The 15,204-nt window shown below is 40.5% G+C and overlaps 1 protein-coding gene across 2 annotated transcripts in view; it reads right to left on the reverse strand.

Annotated features, from left to right (window-relative positions):
• The window catches only part of FKBP5 (FKBP prolyl isomerase 5), a 115,279-nt gene that overhangs the window by 15,271 nt on the left and 84,804 nt on the right, over positions 1-15,204 (reverse strand). The window contains exons 6-10 of one of the 2 annotated variants that reach the window (XM_054980538.1): positions 6,258-6,414; positions 5,467-5,557; positions 4,589-4,672; positions 3,238-3,423; positions 573-812 (exon numbers count right to left, since the gene is read on the reverse strand). In XM_054980538.1, the coding sequence (XP_054836513.1) occupies positions 573-812; positions 3,238-3,423; positions 4,589-4,672; positions 5,467-5,557; positions 6,258-6,414 (758 nt within the window). The remainder of the gene's footprint in view (positions 1-572; positions 813-3,237; positions 3,424-4,588; positions 4,673-5,466; positions 5,558-6,257; positions 6,415-15,204) is intronic. The other variant, XM_054980539.1, reaches the window with a different exon arrangement.

A 15,204-nucleotide genomic window follows, 5' to 3' on the forward strand; every position in this document is an offset into this window, starting at 1 on the left:
GGGGTTCAGGGTAGGCAATGAAACTTCAGGAAAAACTGCTGTGTGGACACTCGATTGCCACTGTGAATGCCTTTGCATTCTCAACAGCAATGAAAGCTTCTCTGAAAATCCTGAAAGCAGCCAATGTCTGTTACTGTAACTGTAGCTCTAGAACAGAAAAACATGCAGAAAGAGAGACTTCGGCTCCATTGCACAGCAAGAACAATTCCAGTTCTGCTTCACAACAGGTCCATGAAGGTTACAGACAAATGGACTGATGTAACATGGGGCAGAAATCACCATTCCTATATAACATCTCGTTACTCCAGTCCTATTAAAGCAAGAGACAATTGTCTTTGGGATTGATACTGGGAAATCATACTGCTCACTCTACAAATTTCCTCCTCCTGAAAAGGGTTAGGAACTCTTGGAAAAATATATTCACAAAGTTTTGGCTCTGTGCTCCACAGAATATCATTCTCTAGAAATACAATCAAAGCACTCAAATTTCATTTTATAATATAATGTACGTAATTTAGTAGAGCTAGAAGTTGTCAATAGATGGAAGAAAGCCATAATAGCATGGTGCAAACCTTTGCATCTCTCTCTGCAAATTTCTTGAACATGTTGGCATATCTCTTTCGGTCACGATCATTGTGTTCCTTTGTCTTCTTCTGACACACTGTGATCTGTGACTTTGCAGCCTTGTTTTGAGGATTCACATCTAGAACTTTTTGAAAGTCACATCTTGCCAATTCAAATTCATTCATGAGCAGTCGGGCTTCACCTCTTCTGTACAAGCCCTTTTCGTTGACCTGGTCCAATGCCAATGCCTGAAACATATGTTCCCACATTTAGCATAACTTGAATCACACAGCCTTGTTTTTCCCCTTTCTTGCAGTCCGATTCAAAAAGGGATTTTGGACAGCAAATACAACTTGTCACTGCAAGTTCCTGAAATCAATAGCCTATGCTGAGGCGTGTATCCATGGTTTTTAAGTGTAACAAAGATTTTTTTGGGATCTACAGTGCATTACAGGTACATTAAACCACAGCACAAATTAAACCATAAAGAATTATGCTGTAATTGGCTATGGCTGTACATTAAAAATTGAAAGAGTTCATATGGTATCCTAAAGTTCCCACATTTCATTTGAGGAAAATAAAAGGCACAACATTTCCAAACAACTGGCTCCCATGAAAAAACTGAAAATATATTAGCAATTTCTTCTAAATGTTTAGCACCCTCCAAAAAGTGTAGGCTTTTAGTGCATAATAGATGGTATATACATCACTGGTGCTGGACAATATGCTAAAGAACCACATTTCCAAAACCCCATTAAAAGACCGATCAGTAAAGTACATTCATCTTAATATTTTTTAAAAAATTCAAACAATGGGCTGTAACTAAAGAACAGAAAAGAGAAAGCAATCCCATGCATTGCTGATTCTCTCTGGGCCGATTTGGGCCTCCCAAATGGGAAATCAGCATCCCTCCCTGCAGTGCACATTTGGAAGTGTGTTCAGTTCATGCAGTATCTGTATCTCAGAAATATTCAAACCATAAAGGTAAATTCCTAGACATGCCATGTATTTATTAACGTAAGTAAAAATACCCTCATTTTAAAATATCATTTCCCTTTTTTTAAAAAAAAAACTTGAACTTCACGCACAGTGTACATCTTTTGACTAACCCTGAAATTTACATGGCATATGGCATAGTGGCATTTGACTATCATAATCATAATCATGTCTTTTTCATCTGCATCTACCATGTCAAGGTTGTTGAGTCCAGCAGAGAATTTGAAGAGCAACAACGTGTGCTGCATAATGGTTAGCACCAGACAAGGCAGGGCAAGACCCATCTTCAAATCCCCAAATAGCCTCAAAACTTTACTGAGTGGCCACCATTTCTCAGCCTAACCTACTTTTCAAAATAGTTCTGAAGATAAAAAGGAAGAGACCACACACTTATTTCTACCTTTTCTAGTTTGCTCTATAAAGTGGATTTTGTACCTCACACTAACTGGAAATGTATGTTATAGATGAAAAGTCATTTATAGCTCCAAACAGAACATTCCAGAAAGAGAAATTTGATACAGAGACTGAATGCAAACGGATATTATGCTTAAAGCTTCCAAAGAGAGGCCCCAAAGAGCACTTACAGGCAATGTTTAGAGGATGACTCACAAACCCCAGATATTTATAGTTTCATGCCTTACTTTTTACATATTTCATCTCACCAATTTAAATGTTCTCATTTTTAACACTTTGTTTCAGCTGTGCTGCATTTAGGCACTCATATCTTGAACATATAATAGAATCCACATTCAGTTTTTCTATAATTCTGTCCAAACCAAGAATGCAGATCATTTTAGAAACATGCATAGCTGTTGTTAACCAAGAGAAAATACTGTACAATGCAGGGGGGGGGGACTTGCATTGTAACATGACATCCTGATGAAAGCATAGAATCATGGGGGCTGCAGCTACTGTATGTCCAACAATAAAAATAAAAAGCTCTGTATTTTATGGCAACTATCATTTTCGTTTGTTTGTTTTGAGATAAATTACACCACAATAATACATTCATTCCATATTCCTCTTAGGAAGCACAGCATTGCCCGCAAAAGTTCTTGCAACAAGAATTTATACTGTTTTTCACACAAACATAGCAAGATCTCAATAAGACTGCTGCATTGTTCTTATTTTTTTAAAGAATACATCACTTTTCTCCCAGGAAATGTGTGTTCATAAAGTCATACCAACATATGCCAGGATTGTTGCAACTCTAGTTTGTTTATAGTGTAAGATCCTATACTCTCTGAAGTTGAGAGGGCAACTCTAGGAAAAGGTTGTCCTATTTCTGTAATGTGCATACAAACGTACAATGCAGGAGTTGGGCTGTTTAATGAGGACTTCTGATATTCACTTCAATAATCTTTACCATATGTATGCTCTGAGAGAATTTAAAGATGTAGAATAGGCTTGTTCATCTGAAGTAACTGAAAACTTGTTCTTATTCCAAAATGCAGACATTTTAGCAAGGATGTATCTACATAGGAATAGACATTAATTTTTATTTCTAAACTTATTAGACTGGCACAATGTTCAGAGAAAACTAGCAAGGTATGTGGCAGCCATCTCTGACAGGTAGAACAATTCTGTCCAAAAGAAAAAGAGGGGGGGGGGAAACAGATCAAGACAGAACTACCACCAGCCCTTCCCCAATTCCAATGGCCAGATGTGCACATTTACCTTATTGCAATACTCAATCGCTTTAGCATACTCCCGTAACTTCAAGTAGCACATGGCAAGGTTGAGGAAGGCTGCCAGCAACAAAGATTCTGAAGCTTTAGATTCCCTTTCTGATAAGCCATATTCCATTTCTAACCAGGACACAATCTTCCCATACTGAATCACTGCCTGCAGGTACTTGCCTTCCTAAGGGGGTAAAGAAGGTCATGTCTATTAATGATATTTTGCAAAATGCAATACATTTGCATCTGAAACACAGGCTATAATCAACCATGTTAGAAGAGGGAGGAACAGGATTTTTAGAAAGGCTGGGCTACAACACAAATGGGATACACAAGTTAATACAGCTTTGTAGAGTCTACACTCCTAAGGAGATGAAAGATGTATGGCTGTAGTAACAAATAGTCTGGTATTGCCTCAGTTTGTAATAACACCATTTACCTGGTAAAAGCCACTCAAAAATCCTCAAAATTGATCCATACTGTACTTCATATCTACCTTTATCCTAACTGCTCCCCCAAAGTTTACAGGAAGTTCCAAGCCACTTTAAAAGGGAAGACAAGGCAGAAAAGAGGTAGCACTGGGTTTGCTAGAAAACACTTACATAATTTACACATGGATTATTTGCCCCAGCTTAGATACTATTGGGAAGTGGGATTTTTCCCTGCTTCCCCGCAACTTTGTGGTACTTTCATGTACCTCCTGGGTTCTCCCCCCACCCCCTCCATCCTGTGATCTTTCCCAAACCTGCTTTGTTGCAATGTCTTTGGAAAGATCCTGGCAAAACCAGGATGGCACCCATGTGGACAAGAAAGTATGGATATTCCAGGTCCCGCTCACATTATGCCATTTTCTCTCCCTCATTCCTCCATGGTGGCCATTTTCCCTGCCATTGAAATACTTTTTGTTTTAAATCAGGAGTTGACTATCTTTACAGCATTATAACATTATAACACTCAATCTGCTAGGTGCTCTGAATTCCCAGCTATTATTTCTTTAAGTCTGTAGCTCCTTTCATTGCAGGGATATAAAAGGGAAGCTGATCTCCACAATGAGAGGGACAACAGATTTACTTTTTAAAAATGAAAGCTGGGAGTTCAGAGAACCTGATGGACATACTGTTATAATGCTACAGTAACATGTTAACTGCCGATTTAAAAAAATGTAAAAGCCTGCTGGTGGCATGGGGGTACAGGTGGCGGCCCCGGGCCAAGGGTACTGCAATCTATTGGCAGTTGCAGCAACAATACAGAAACCATAAAACCACCCCCTCTAGCAATTAACACAAATACCACTTATCAGAAGAAGTTGCATTTGTTGATGTTACTGTTTCTGTTACATGCACACAGACCTTGAAATACACAGTTCCTTTCTCTTTGACAATGGCAGCCTGCTCAAGTTTCTCTTTGGTGTCCATCTCCCAAGATTCTTTGGCCTGCAGGCAAACATTTAAGAATAATTATATCAAGAATACAGAAAAAGAACATAACCTTCACTACAGTGGAAGCAAGATAAGACCTTATTGTACATCAGCTGTTAAACTATATGTAGTTATACAATTGAAGGAAAGGCAGAATATGGCCTAAAACACTGTAACTCAGAACCCAAATCATTGAAATTAATCTTGATAATCTGCATCCCTTCCAAAATTTGTTACAGCTGTGCTTAAAACTTCCTTGAAAACTCAGTCCTTAGAAAGACTGATAGAGTGAGAAACAGTCAAGAAAGGGTGAGAAACCTCTACAAATCTCTTTGAGGTTAGAAAGGGTGGAGTAGAAACCAATCAGCAAAGCCTTCCTCCTACAAACACTTCCCAGGATAAAGACTGGCAACACTGCTCCACCTTACGTACATCTTGTTCCTTCACTGTACTGTACAGACATAGGCACATTCTCCAGCACCCCAAAGAGGGCACAGCTTGTTCAGCAATTCTGCCCTGCCCTCCTTTCAGTACCATTTGGCAGGACATGAACTTTTTTGTCTGCAGCCCAGAGAAAAAAATACAAAGGGAACAACACTAGGAACAAGTCTTGGACCCCACCCAAAACAATAAAACAAACTAACACACAAGAACACTGTGATCTTAGTTGACGTATCTGTTTTATCAAGCTTTGTCACAAACATGCCAGAGTATCCCCCTCCATGTTTTCTTTACAGAAGTGATCCTTTGGGTAGGTGTCAAATACAAGGATGTCTGTCTGTTTTGTTTAATAGTAAATTCCATTTCACCTTTTCAAAGCTTTTCAGTGTAACTTCATATTTAAGTTCAGCATTTGGCTCTATGCCAAATTGACTTTTTCCTGCTTCACCAAATCCATATCTGAAAAAAAGCATAAAAAACAAACTCAACAGAAATGGCATAGGATGAGGCATTTCATTCAGCATGCTAAATAGTCATACTTGCATGGAGAGAAAGGTGGCTAGCTCTGGAGGCAGCAGATGTTACCTAGGAAACCAGCAGCCAACTAACTCATTTGTGGCAACACTCACATTTTACACGCTAAACCATGCTCAGGATTACTCCCTTTGTGTTCAGATTGGATGCAATTATACATTTTACATCTTATTTAGTGTTAATATTCAGTATATCATGCATTAATTTTTCATTAATGGGATTTTTGCAAGCTTTGGGAGTTAGGGTTAGAGGACTACCAACAACCACACTAAATATTACATATTAAAAGCCCTTAAAAAGTATTAAAATCAATTATGTTTGAAATGGTTTCCTATGCTAATTTTTCTTCCCTATTCATTAGATATGTCAAATTCAGTTATGTTTTCTATAACAAAAAAATGAAACAACAAAAGCCAAGCAAAAAGCCAGAACTCCTAGCCCTGAAGCATAATTTTACACTATTTTTGTGAGAGAGAAAATAAGACAACTCAGATGGATAATGAGCTTCCTTTTCTATGTATAAATTATTTCTGTTGAAACAGGTTTACAAAGAAGCTGTGGCAAAAAATTTGAGCTAGATACCATAGGAGCAAAATCTAATTGTTTATCTATGGTTGTAACTTACAATGCTCCAATATGCAGGATACAGTGCTCTCCCCTTTGCATCTTCTCCAGAGCTTTGTCAATTCCAATGGGGATGTCGTGGTCTTCTCCTTCTCCAACACTAAATGCTACATCTCTGCAATCAAACATTCTACCAGCACAGAATCCTTTCAGATGGACTGTACGGAAGATAGAAAAAGTATATACTGTGAAGCACAAATCAAATATTTTGACAGGCATTAAAAGAGTGCATGGGCAAAGTCCATTGTTGCCAGCATTCTTAGAAACAGTCTGAATTAGTATGGTGCATGAACACCTAAAAATATATAAGGTTACAATCCTGTTGGTAAGAGAACAGCATTAGAACAATTTTATCAATGTCAATAGTATCACAGGGCATGCTTAGTCCATTTGCACCCTAGGGGGAGCTGTAACGTGTCCTTGGTACTGTTCAGAGCTCATTGACTTCTTTTTTTGTTTTTCTCCCTGCCAGTTGTCATGCTTCCTCTGTGGACCAAACTAGATGTCACCACATCTATGGGGCCGAATCCACACTACATAAATTTTCCTGCAGTTTTACAACTTTTTTGCGCAAATCTCAGTGCTGTTCCCACTACCTGTTTTCCATTCCACAGTTCTCTCGCTTCTCTTTCGGTTTGGTTTTCATTGCCAGTTTCTGGTCTATTGCGGGAGTCGCACGGTGGACGTGAATGCCTAGAAGCGGTTTTCAAGCGCCTTTTCTTGAAACCACCCCCGCTTCCGTTTCTCTACCCTGAATAGGAAACCCGTTCCTAACGGGTCGATTGGCTTATTGTCCCCGCAAATGCTCCGTACTCCATGAACGCTGGGATTTCATAGCTTACTTTGTTCTATTGAAAACATTATTTTGATGTTGCCAGGATAAAATCTCGTTGCTGGGGAAAGCGGTCTGGAGAATTCAATCCTCAGTGGCGCGATGCGGACCACCACACGTTTTTTCCCTTTTTAAATTTTTTTTTTAATCTGATTAATGTAATATCGAAATTCCGCTAAATATTCTTGCACAATTCAGAATATAACGGAACACATAGGCACTAAAGATTCCCTTTTTTCCGTGGCCACCGCCACTTCCTAAATATTTTCATAATTACTGAAATTTTAAATGGGATATCTTTTTGCATAGATCCCAATTTGGTTTTCGGACACAATCTTGAAAGTTAGATAGATGCATTGAGGAGCCGTTGCACTGTTGTGGCTTCAATGAATCCTACCAGCCACTACCACCCACAAAGAGATCTTTTCTGCGCGCTTCCTTTTTCTAGGATTTTTAAGTACCTCGCCAGAAATGTGAACCAATCGCTATGAAAAGTGGCACGTGATATATCACTTTGCTGATGTTTCAGTATATGGTGATTTCGAAATAACGGAAATCTGTTTAAAAATTTTTTTAAAAAATTGGGCGAGAAGATTGATCCCCGCCCACTAAGACGGCTTTGCCAACGGATATGTGAACAGTAGATTGTGCAAGGAATACACAGTTTCAGCATGAATGTGAACAGACAGGTGAAATTTGCGGGTTGGAAACACACGGATTTTTTCCGTTAAAAAAACGGGAAATAGGTGAGTGTGGATTCGGCCTGGGTCTGACCAGCGGACACCACTGCCATTTTAAAGGGATTTAAAAATGTGGCAGGCTAAGGGGCTCTTGCTCCCTCCCTTGCCTTTTCAAGTGCAGAAATGCCACACCTCACCCCCAGCAAGTTCTTTCTGCTGTCGAAAAGTCTACAGTTAGTAAATGATCCTGTTGTTGCAGTACACTACTCTGCATGTGTCTGACTGGTTTATTTCCCCAACTGTGCTAATGAATCCAACATAGTTAACTGCATTTAAGCCCATGATTTCTATGGTTCTCACAATTTTCAAAACCTATGGGGAAGAGCACAGACTCTTTACAAAGACAGATCAATTACCATATTCATATTGTGGTCCAGTTCTCTAAGCCACTACATGGATATGGTAACAAAATCCTGATGGAAGAGTAAGTCTGCTGCTGGTGCTTTTGCATATGACATGGGAACCCTGGTACCATTCTCCATCACATAGACATAATTTGCAAAGGCACTGCATAATGCTGGAATGAAAAAATGCCCTGTGCTCCCAGTGTAACATTCTAGGAGCACTTTGTGTTGACTTGAGCCCCAGACGGCTGAGAAAAAAGAAACAGGTTAGAGGAAGGATTTGCCCATGCACCATAACTTGTCACCATAAGTGCTGCAGAACAAGCTACTGTCTTCACTACTAGAACTATTCTGATTTTTTATATCAGGCTGCAAGTCTTTATACTTCCTATTTATGATGGTTTCACCATCATAATTAAGCCTGACTGAAGTAATATTCCTAAACACTAGGAATATTACCAGCATTATTACTTGGACAAGCAGGATACCCATAAGGGCTTGCAGGGGGTGTCTTATTTCCCCCTCACCCACTCCTTCCTTTCCCTGAAAGCCCCTGTAGCCTCTCACCTTTTCTTCCTCCTTTCTATTCTTCCCACCTTCCAGACAATCTACAGTTATCTGCTTCCCTTTCCTCATTTTTCCCTGCCTCTGACAGCTTCTCCCTGGAAAAAATTGGTCCCGTTGCACACTCCCATGGCTTTGCCAAATGGTTGTGGTTGCCTAGCAACATCCAAAATGGCTACCGAGAGCTCAGTGGGCATTTTTTTCTTATACAAATTTTGTTTCTTTTAATTTGGAGAGTTTTAATCCCCTGAGATAGTTTTGTTAGATTTCAGATTTTTCTGCAAATTTAGGACTTCCTTTAGGTTTGTAGAGGGAACCCCCCCCCCGCAATATCTGTCCCTACCACTATTTTGTGGCTCTATTGATTCATACTCTATGCCTGATTTGGAATTAGGTATATGATTAAGAGAGTTACATGGGGAACCTGATTGAGCACCTGCTTACAATAACAATGTCTCACACAATAAAGGAAAGAAATGCATGCAAGTACAAGTACTATTAAAACATGATAATGATTAATCATACCTCTCTAGACCAAGGCTAGATAAAACCACAGTTAGAATATTTTTTTACTTTGAAACAATTGCACTGGATCTGGACAAACTAGGTCTTTACGAGGGGACTTCTAATTTAACACTTATTACAATGTGCCCATTCATTTCTACAACTGCATGTGCTAGAGCAGTAATGTTATTTTAAATCTAGAGAGAGAGAGTACAATTATGTTAGGGCATCACAAAAATACAAGCTCTGGTGGAAAATTTAAGATATAGATGGATAAATTAGAAACTCTCTTAACATTTTCAGAGACACAGCAAGACTCCACTAGAATGCTCTCTAATACCAGCTGTTGGCCTCATGCTCTGGTTTCATAGTGAAAGTTGGTTTCAACCTAACCCTGTTTTCTCTCTCCAAAAGAAACACATTGGATGATTTAACAAGAAACTGTCATTAAAAGTGTATATATTCCTCTCACTCGAGAGCTGTTCCACTGGAATTCTTTCCCAATAAGTTATTTCTAAACTCCTCTAAGGGCAACATTCTCTTAGAAGTCTACAATACTCTTGTCTACACTCTGCACACAGACTGCAGATTAACACGTTCGTCCATAGTATTTCTGTGTATGAATATCTGGTGCCTAGTTATGCATGTACTTGTATAATCACCCATATTTACACAGATGCAGAATAAATGACCCATATACAATAGATGGGAGAAGACCAAGAAATTGTTTCTTGTCTAGGGCTACTTAGTGAGTTCATGACTGAAATTATATTTGAACCAAGGGCTTAATGTCAATTTGCAGCATTAATATACATGGGCTATAGCTTATAACGTACACTTGATTTTTCTCCTGTGGTTTATCCCAAACTGATAACATTCACACATGACAAAAATAGCCCAAAGGGTCTCAAGCACATATAAGCCTTACAGGTGAAAATGCCTTAAGGGGTTGCTAGACTGCCTTTCGAGTCTGAAACTCAACTTAAGTCATACAAACTGCTTTCCCTTACTGAAGCCCAGAACTTCATCGCCATCATGGGTGCAGCAACCCCCTTCCCTACAGCAACTATTGGCTCAAGGTAACATTATTTTAGAGAAAAAAGGAACCCCATTTTAAAACATCAGCGCTCTTAGGTTGTTACTAAGATAATACATTGAAAGCTAAACAGAGAGCATGGCCTTGTTTACACATGAAATAACCCCCATACAAATACCTCTGGTATCATGTTGCCTGGCTCATCCCCTGGCATATTTGTATAAACGAGCATATTTGTGTAAGCAGTATATCTGTAACTGCTCCAATACCTGGACTCAAAGCAATTTGAACAAACACTGCCACAACTGTGGGAATGCAAAGGGCTGCAGAGATACACTGTCCACGTGGAACTGCAGTTCCTGGAAACAAGAGACTCTATACAGTTCAGCTAGATCATGAACCAGAAATGGCTCTGCATGCTCCCAGATTTTATCACACTGGAATCATCACCTGTAAGAAGGGTGGCTATATTTTCAGAAAACTGAAAAAAATCACTCCTTGATTAAGCTTGATGACCCTGTGCCTTTCAATAGGGTAGCAAAATAGGTGAAGATTGATAAATCTTCCCATGGGTGCAAAGAGCCTTAACTTTTAAATTAAAAGAACACTGTGGAAAACAGAAACAGTCCAGTACAGGATTGCTAGTCCCCTGATGAGGGTGGGGGAATCCCCACTCCCAGCCTCCTCCCAGGAGTGATGTCATCACACAGGCCCTGAGAATGCTCCCAGTCTTCGCGCCAGGCTGATTCAGCTTGTTTGGGGGGCCAAAATCAGCTCAGCACAAAATCAAGAAACACTCTTGGGGCCTGCGCAATGGCATCACCTGCTGGGAGGGTAAGGGGACCTGGCAATTCTAGTCCAGTAAGACCTATGTCTGAGCAATAGACAACTGAAGCTAGTTACACATCAGTTTAAAAAAACAATCAAAAAACTAAACATAGAACTCTTGCCAGGCCTTTTGAGTCCCCAACATCTTTCTATAGCAGAATGCTTATCCTTGTCTCATTAAGGCTTCCAAATGTTCAGGGTAAAGATTTTATCTTATATTCTGAGCAGCATTCAGACCTTGAAGTGAGACCTGAAAACAGCATTTGCTCTTTTTAGAGAAACTGTCAGTACAAAATAATTTATAGGGTTCTTCTTGCTGTATTCTCCCCACCAAGACACGGTGGGAGAGATACACCAGCAGCTGAGCCCAGCAAGGCATGGAGCAGACGCCACTGAGAGCACTCGCCCCACCATCCTCCTGACAACCCCGTCAGCAGTCTCCAATGGCTACGCTGCCTCCCTGACAGGCGCATGAGGGGCAAGGAATGGCACAGCCAATAGCTGAGCCGCAATCTCCACTGCCAGGTCACTCCGCCTCCCCCTGGCAGGGAGCAGGCCACTGGGGATCACATACCCCCACGGCTGCGGCACCTGCACCGGGGTGGCTTCCCAGGGCAGGGTGCCAGGTTAAGCAGCAGGTGGGGCTCGCTCATCCGGGGGACAGGGTGGGAGCTGTGGCCTGCTAGGAGGAGGGCCACCAAGGTGCAGCCAGGAGAGAATGCTCCTCAGTTGCTTCAGCAACACCAGCAGAATCTGCCAATTGGAGGGTGGCTGCAGTTGATAGCACTATGAGTGGCAGGGGAAGACATAGCCAGTCTACAGGCTGAGCTGCATCTCCCATCGCCAACTGTCAAGACTACTACCCCAGCCCACAGATAGTGGGTGCTTCTCTGTTGGCTTCCTTTCTCCCGGGTATGCAAGCACTCTCTTATTTTTTTTTCAGAGCTAGGAACAATTCCTAACATTGCTGCTTATTCCCCGCTAGCTTTAAAAGCCAGGAAATGTTCAAATGGCTGCTTTTCTCTTCCTCCCTTGGAGTATGCTCACTCTCTTTTTTCCAAAGGCAAGAATAGGTTGTAACATTATAAAGTTACTGCACATTCCCCGTGGCTTTAAAAGCCTTTGGAAACAAAGTGGCAAAGAAGCTGCCCATAGGGGATGAAGCAGCAGCATTTTAACCTTTTCTTGGTTTGGCTTTAAAAAAAAGAAATATGAGTGGAACAAGCACAAAAAGTACATGTTTTCCCTCAGAACTCCTCCACCAATTGCTTCTCCAGTGGGCACAGGACAGCCCAATCAGCAAATGGGGAAATGGGTTCCAACACTGCAATGTTACTATGCCTGCTCAAAGTTTTTTTTTAAAAAGTATGTGTGAATTACAAAGCCCCGGAAGCCTGAAACTGCACTGAGGTTTCAAAGTCCATATAAAATGAAAAACAAGATGCCAAACTGAAACAGCCTCAGATAGTGTAGAATGTGGGGGTGCCATGGTGAACCCATTATGATCGCAAGGAATGCTCATAAATGGCAGTTTAAACCATAAGTGTGAAAAGGGCCTTGGTTTGCAGAAATATTCTCCATATCTATACATGTCCCTATTGTATGAATTTTCAGATCCACACCATAAGGCTATAGTTCATAATTAGATACAGTAGACTAATGTGAAACAATCTTATCTTAAGCATGTACCTAAAAAAACTTTCATTTTATCATTTCTAAGTTACAGTCTTCTCACACACAAGCCAACACTGAATATCCAAATGAAAAACAACGTCTCTCACAATTTTTTTTTAAAAATTATCTTCCTTGCTATAATTTGCATTGGAAAGCACAGTCACAACATCATGTGGGGTAGAAACTTAGTGAGATAATAGACCCTCAAAATGGAAAACGAAAAAGGAATTTTCTTACCCTAAATTATTATTTACAGGAGAGCATTCATTATAGTTTTGGGGACACCAATCATATGTAGTAAAGAGGCAAAGCCAGTTGATGACTGACTCTTCTGGAGATGTGAAGGCCTGAGAAAAGCCTGGAAAATCCCCCCCCCCCACACACACACGGCTTTGTCAAGTTTTCCAATGGAAAAGTCGGAAATTCGGAAAAACACTGAAAAAAACTCCTATGAAACCTTTTTCTTTTGGAATAAGTGAAAAGCTTTTAAGATAAGCTTTTACTTACTCAAAATGTATAGAATGAAAGGTTTCAATACAGAATACCTACAGTATTAATGCTAAGTCTGGGAATACTTTATACTTCTACAAGATATTTTCAAGAATATATTTTTTGTTGAAATTTGATTAATTTTGTTCAAAATATTATATAATACATATGGCCACAGTATTAAACTGTGCACTGTATTATCTAAATAATACAGTTCATATAATACACTTCTATTTGTTTACTACAAAAAATGTAGGTTTTGTTTTCAACTATTATTTTTTTCCTACCTCCCAGATGTCAAAAACCTAACACTTGTATTAATGTAGCACCAAATTTACATTTTTCCAGAAAAAAACGTTTTTCGCCATGGCTTTAGAATTTCCAGAAATGTTACATCTCTAGACTGTTCCATGAGATGACATTCCACAATTCTTCAGAATCGAATGATAAAAAGAAGCTAGTAACAATCCACATATCAACAAAAACAAGAGCGTACTCGTGATAGCCTGAGTGATGCCATTTGGTACCACCCCAAACTCATCACTATAGCCAATCTTTATCACATGATCAATATGCTACTAAAAGAGAAGGTAGCGATCCCATTTCCCTGGTGGGAGCGAGAGATCCCTCACTCCCTGCTTCTGCCCACCACCAGCACACACCTAGCTGGTGTGGGGGAAAGTGTGGTGAATGGCCCAGGAGCCCCACAGCATCCTCCCATGCACTACAGAGCACTTCCTTGTCACACCAGAAATGACATCATTCCTGGCATGACAAGGAAACGAAGGCCCTGCACAGGGCTGATTTGATAAAAATTGGCCCCCAATCTTTTACCTTCACACACTGTTTGGTCTGTAGCCAAAAGGAGACAAACAGCAGGGCCGGAGCTGTTAAAATGAAGCTGCTGAAAGGGGCTTACATGATTGAATTTTTTGTGTGTGCAAAGTTCTTGCACACAGAAGTCTCTCAGAAAACTTACGTGCCAGTGAGGAACTTCTATATGCAGGGACTCTGTACAGAGGAACATCCAGTCATGTGAGCTTCTTTCAGCAGTACCAAATGACATAAGCCAGATACAGCTTTAAGACTTAGAAAGATCTAGGCAAACTGCTGGGTGGGGGGCAGGGGGAGAAGCCCTTTCTCCTCCTGAGCGCCTGTTTGAGCCTCCCCCCTCCTTTAACATGCAATTACCTGAAGGTACTGTGTGGCTGCAGGAAACATGTAAAATCCTGCACAAATCCTTGGGAAAAAAGGAATATCTAGTTCAGCCCGGGCTGAGCAGAATGAAGCACACTGGGGCTTGTCGTTCCAAAATTGAGGAGGGGGCTGTTCTTCTCACAGGGCTCTGTACCTGTCAAGTGTTCATTCTTGATCGTGCAGATACAGAATATTAGGTCACAACTTCTGCACAGAATCTTGATTTTGGGTTCCACAGAACTTTTAATAGAGCAGCAGCAAGAAAATTAAAAGGACGAATGCAAATGCAGTTATCCACAATAGGTTAATGTGGCATACCTAGTGCTTAAAAGTACGAATGAAATAAATGGAGCTGCCTGCAGCCATTTTCAGGGCCATAACTCTGTAGAGCCTCCATGCAGAATGTTTCAACAGGCTTCCTAACAGATATGTTTTTAAAATCCGAGGGACGCATCTTGTTGACATCTGTTTAAGAACAGGTAAACTTGTAAACATTGTTTTGGGTTTTTTTTGGATTTTTAAAATACAATTTGTGATTCAGAAACCCAGGTGCTTATGTTTAATTTTTTACATTCTTACCCCTCCTCCATTTTATACTCACAACTAGAGATGGGCACGATCCAAAAAAAATTGCCTATCCAGCTGATCGTGGATCGGTGCCGGTGACGATCCCGACTGAACGATCCACACCGATCATCTCCCATTCCCGATCCGTGGATCGTGGAGGCCAAAGCGGGGCG

This window comes from Eublepharis macularius, chromosome 5 (genome assembly GCF_028583425.1).
Source record: "Eublepharis macularius isolate TG4126 chromosome 5, MPM_Emac_v1.0, whole genome shotgun sequence".
Lineage (NCBI taxonomy): Eukaryota > Metazoa > Chordata > Lepidosauria > Squamata > Eublepharidae > Eublepharis > Eublepharis macularius.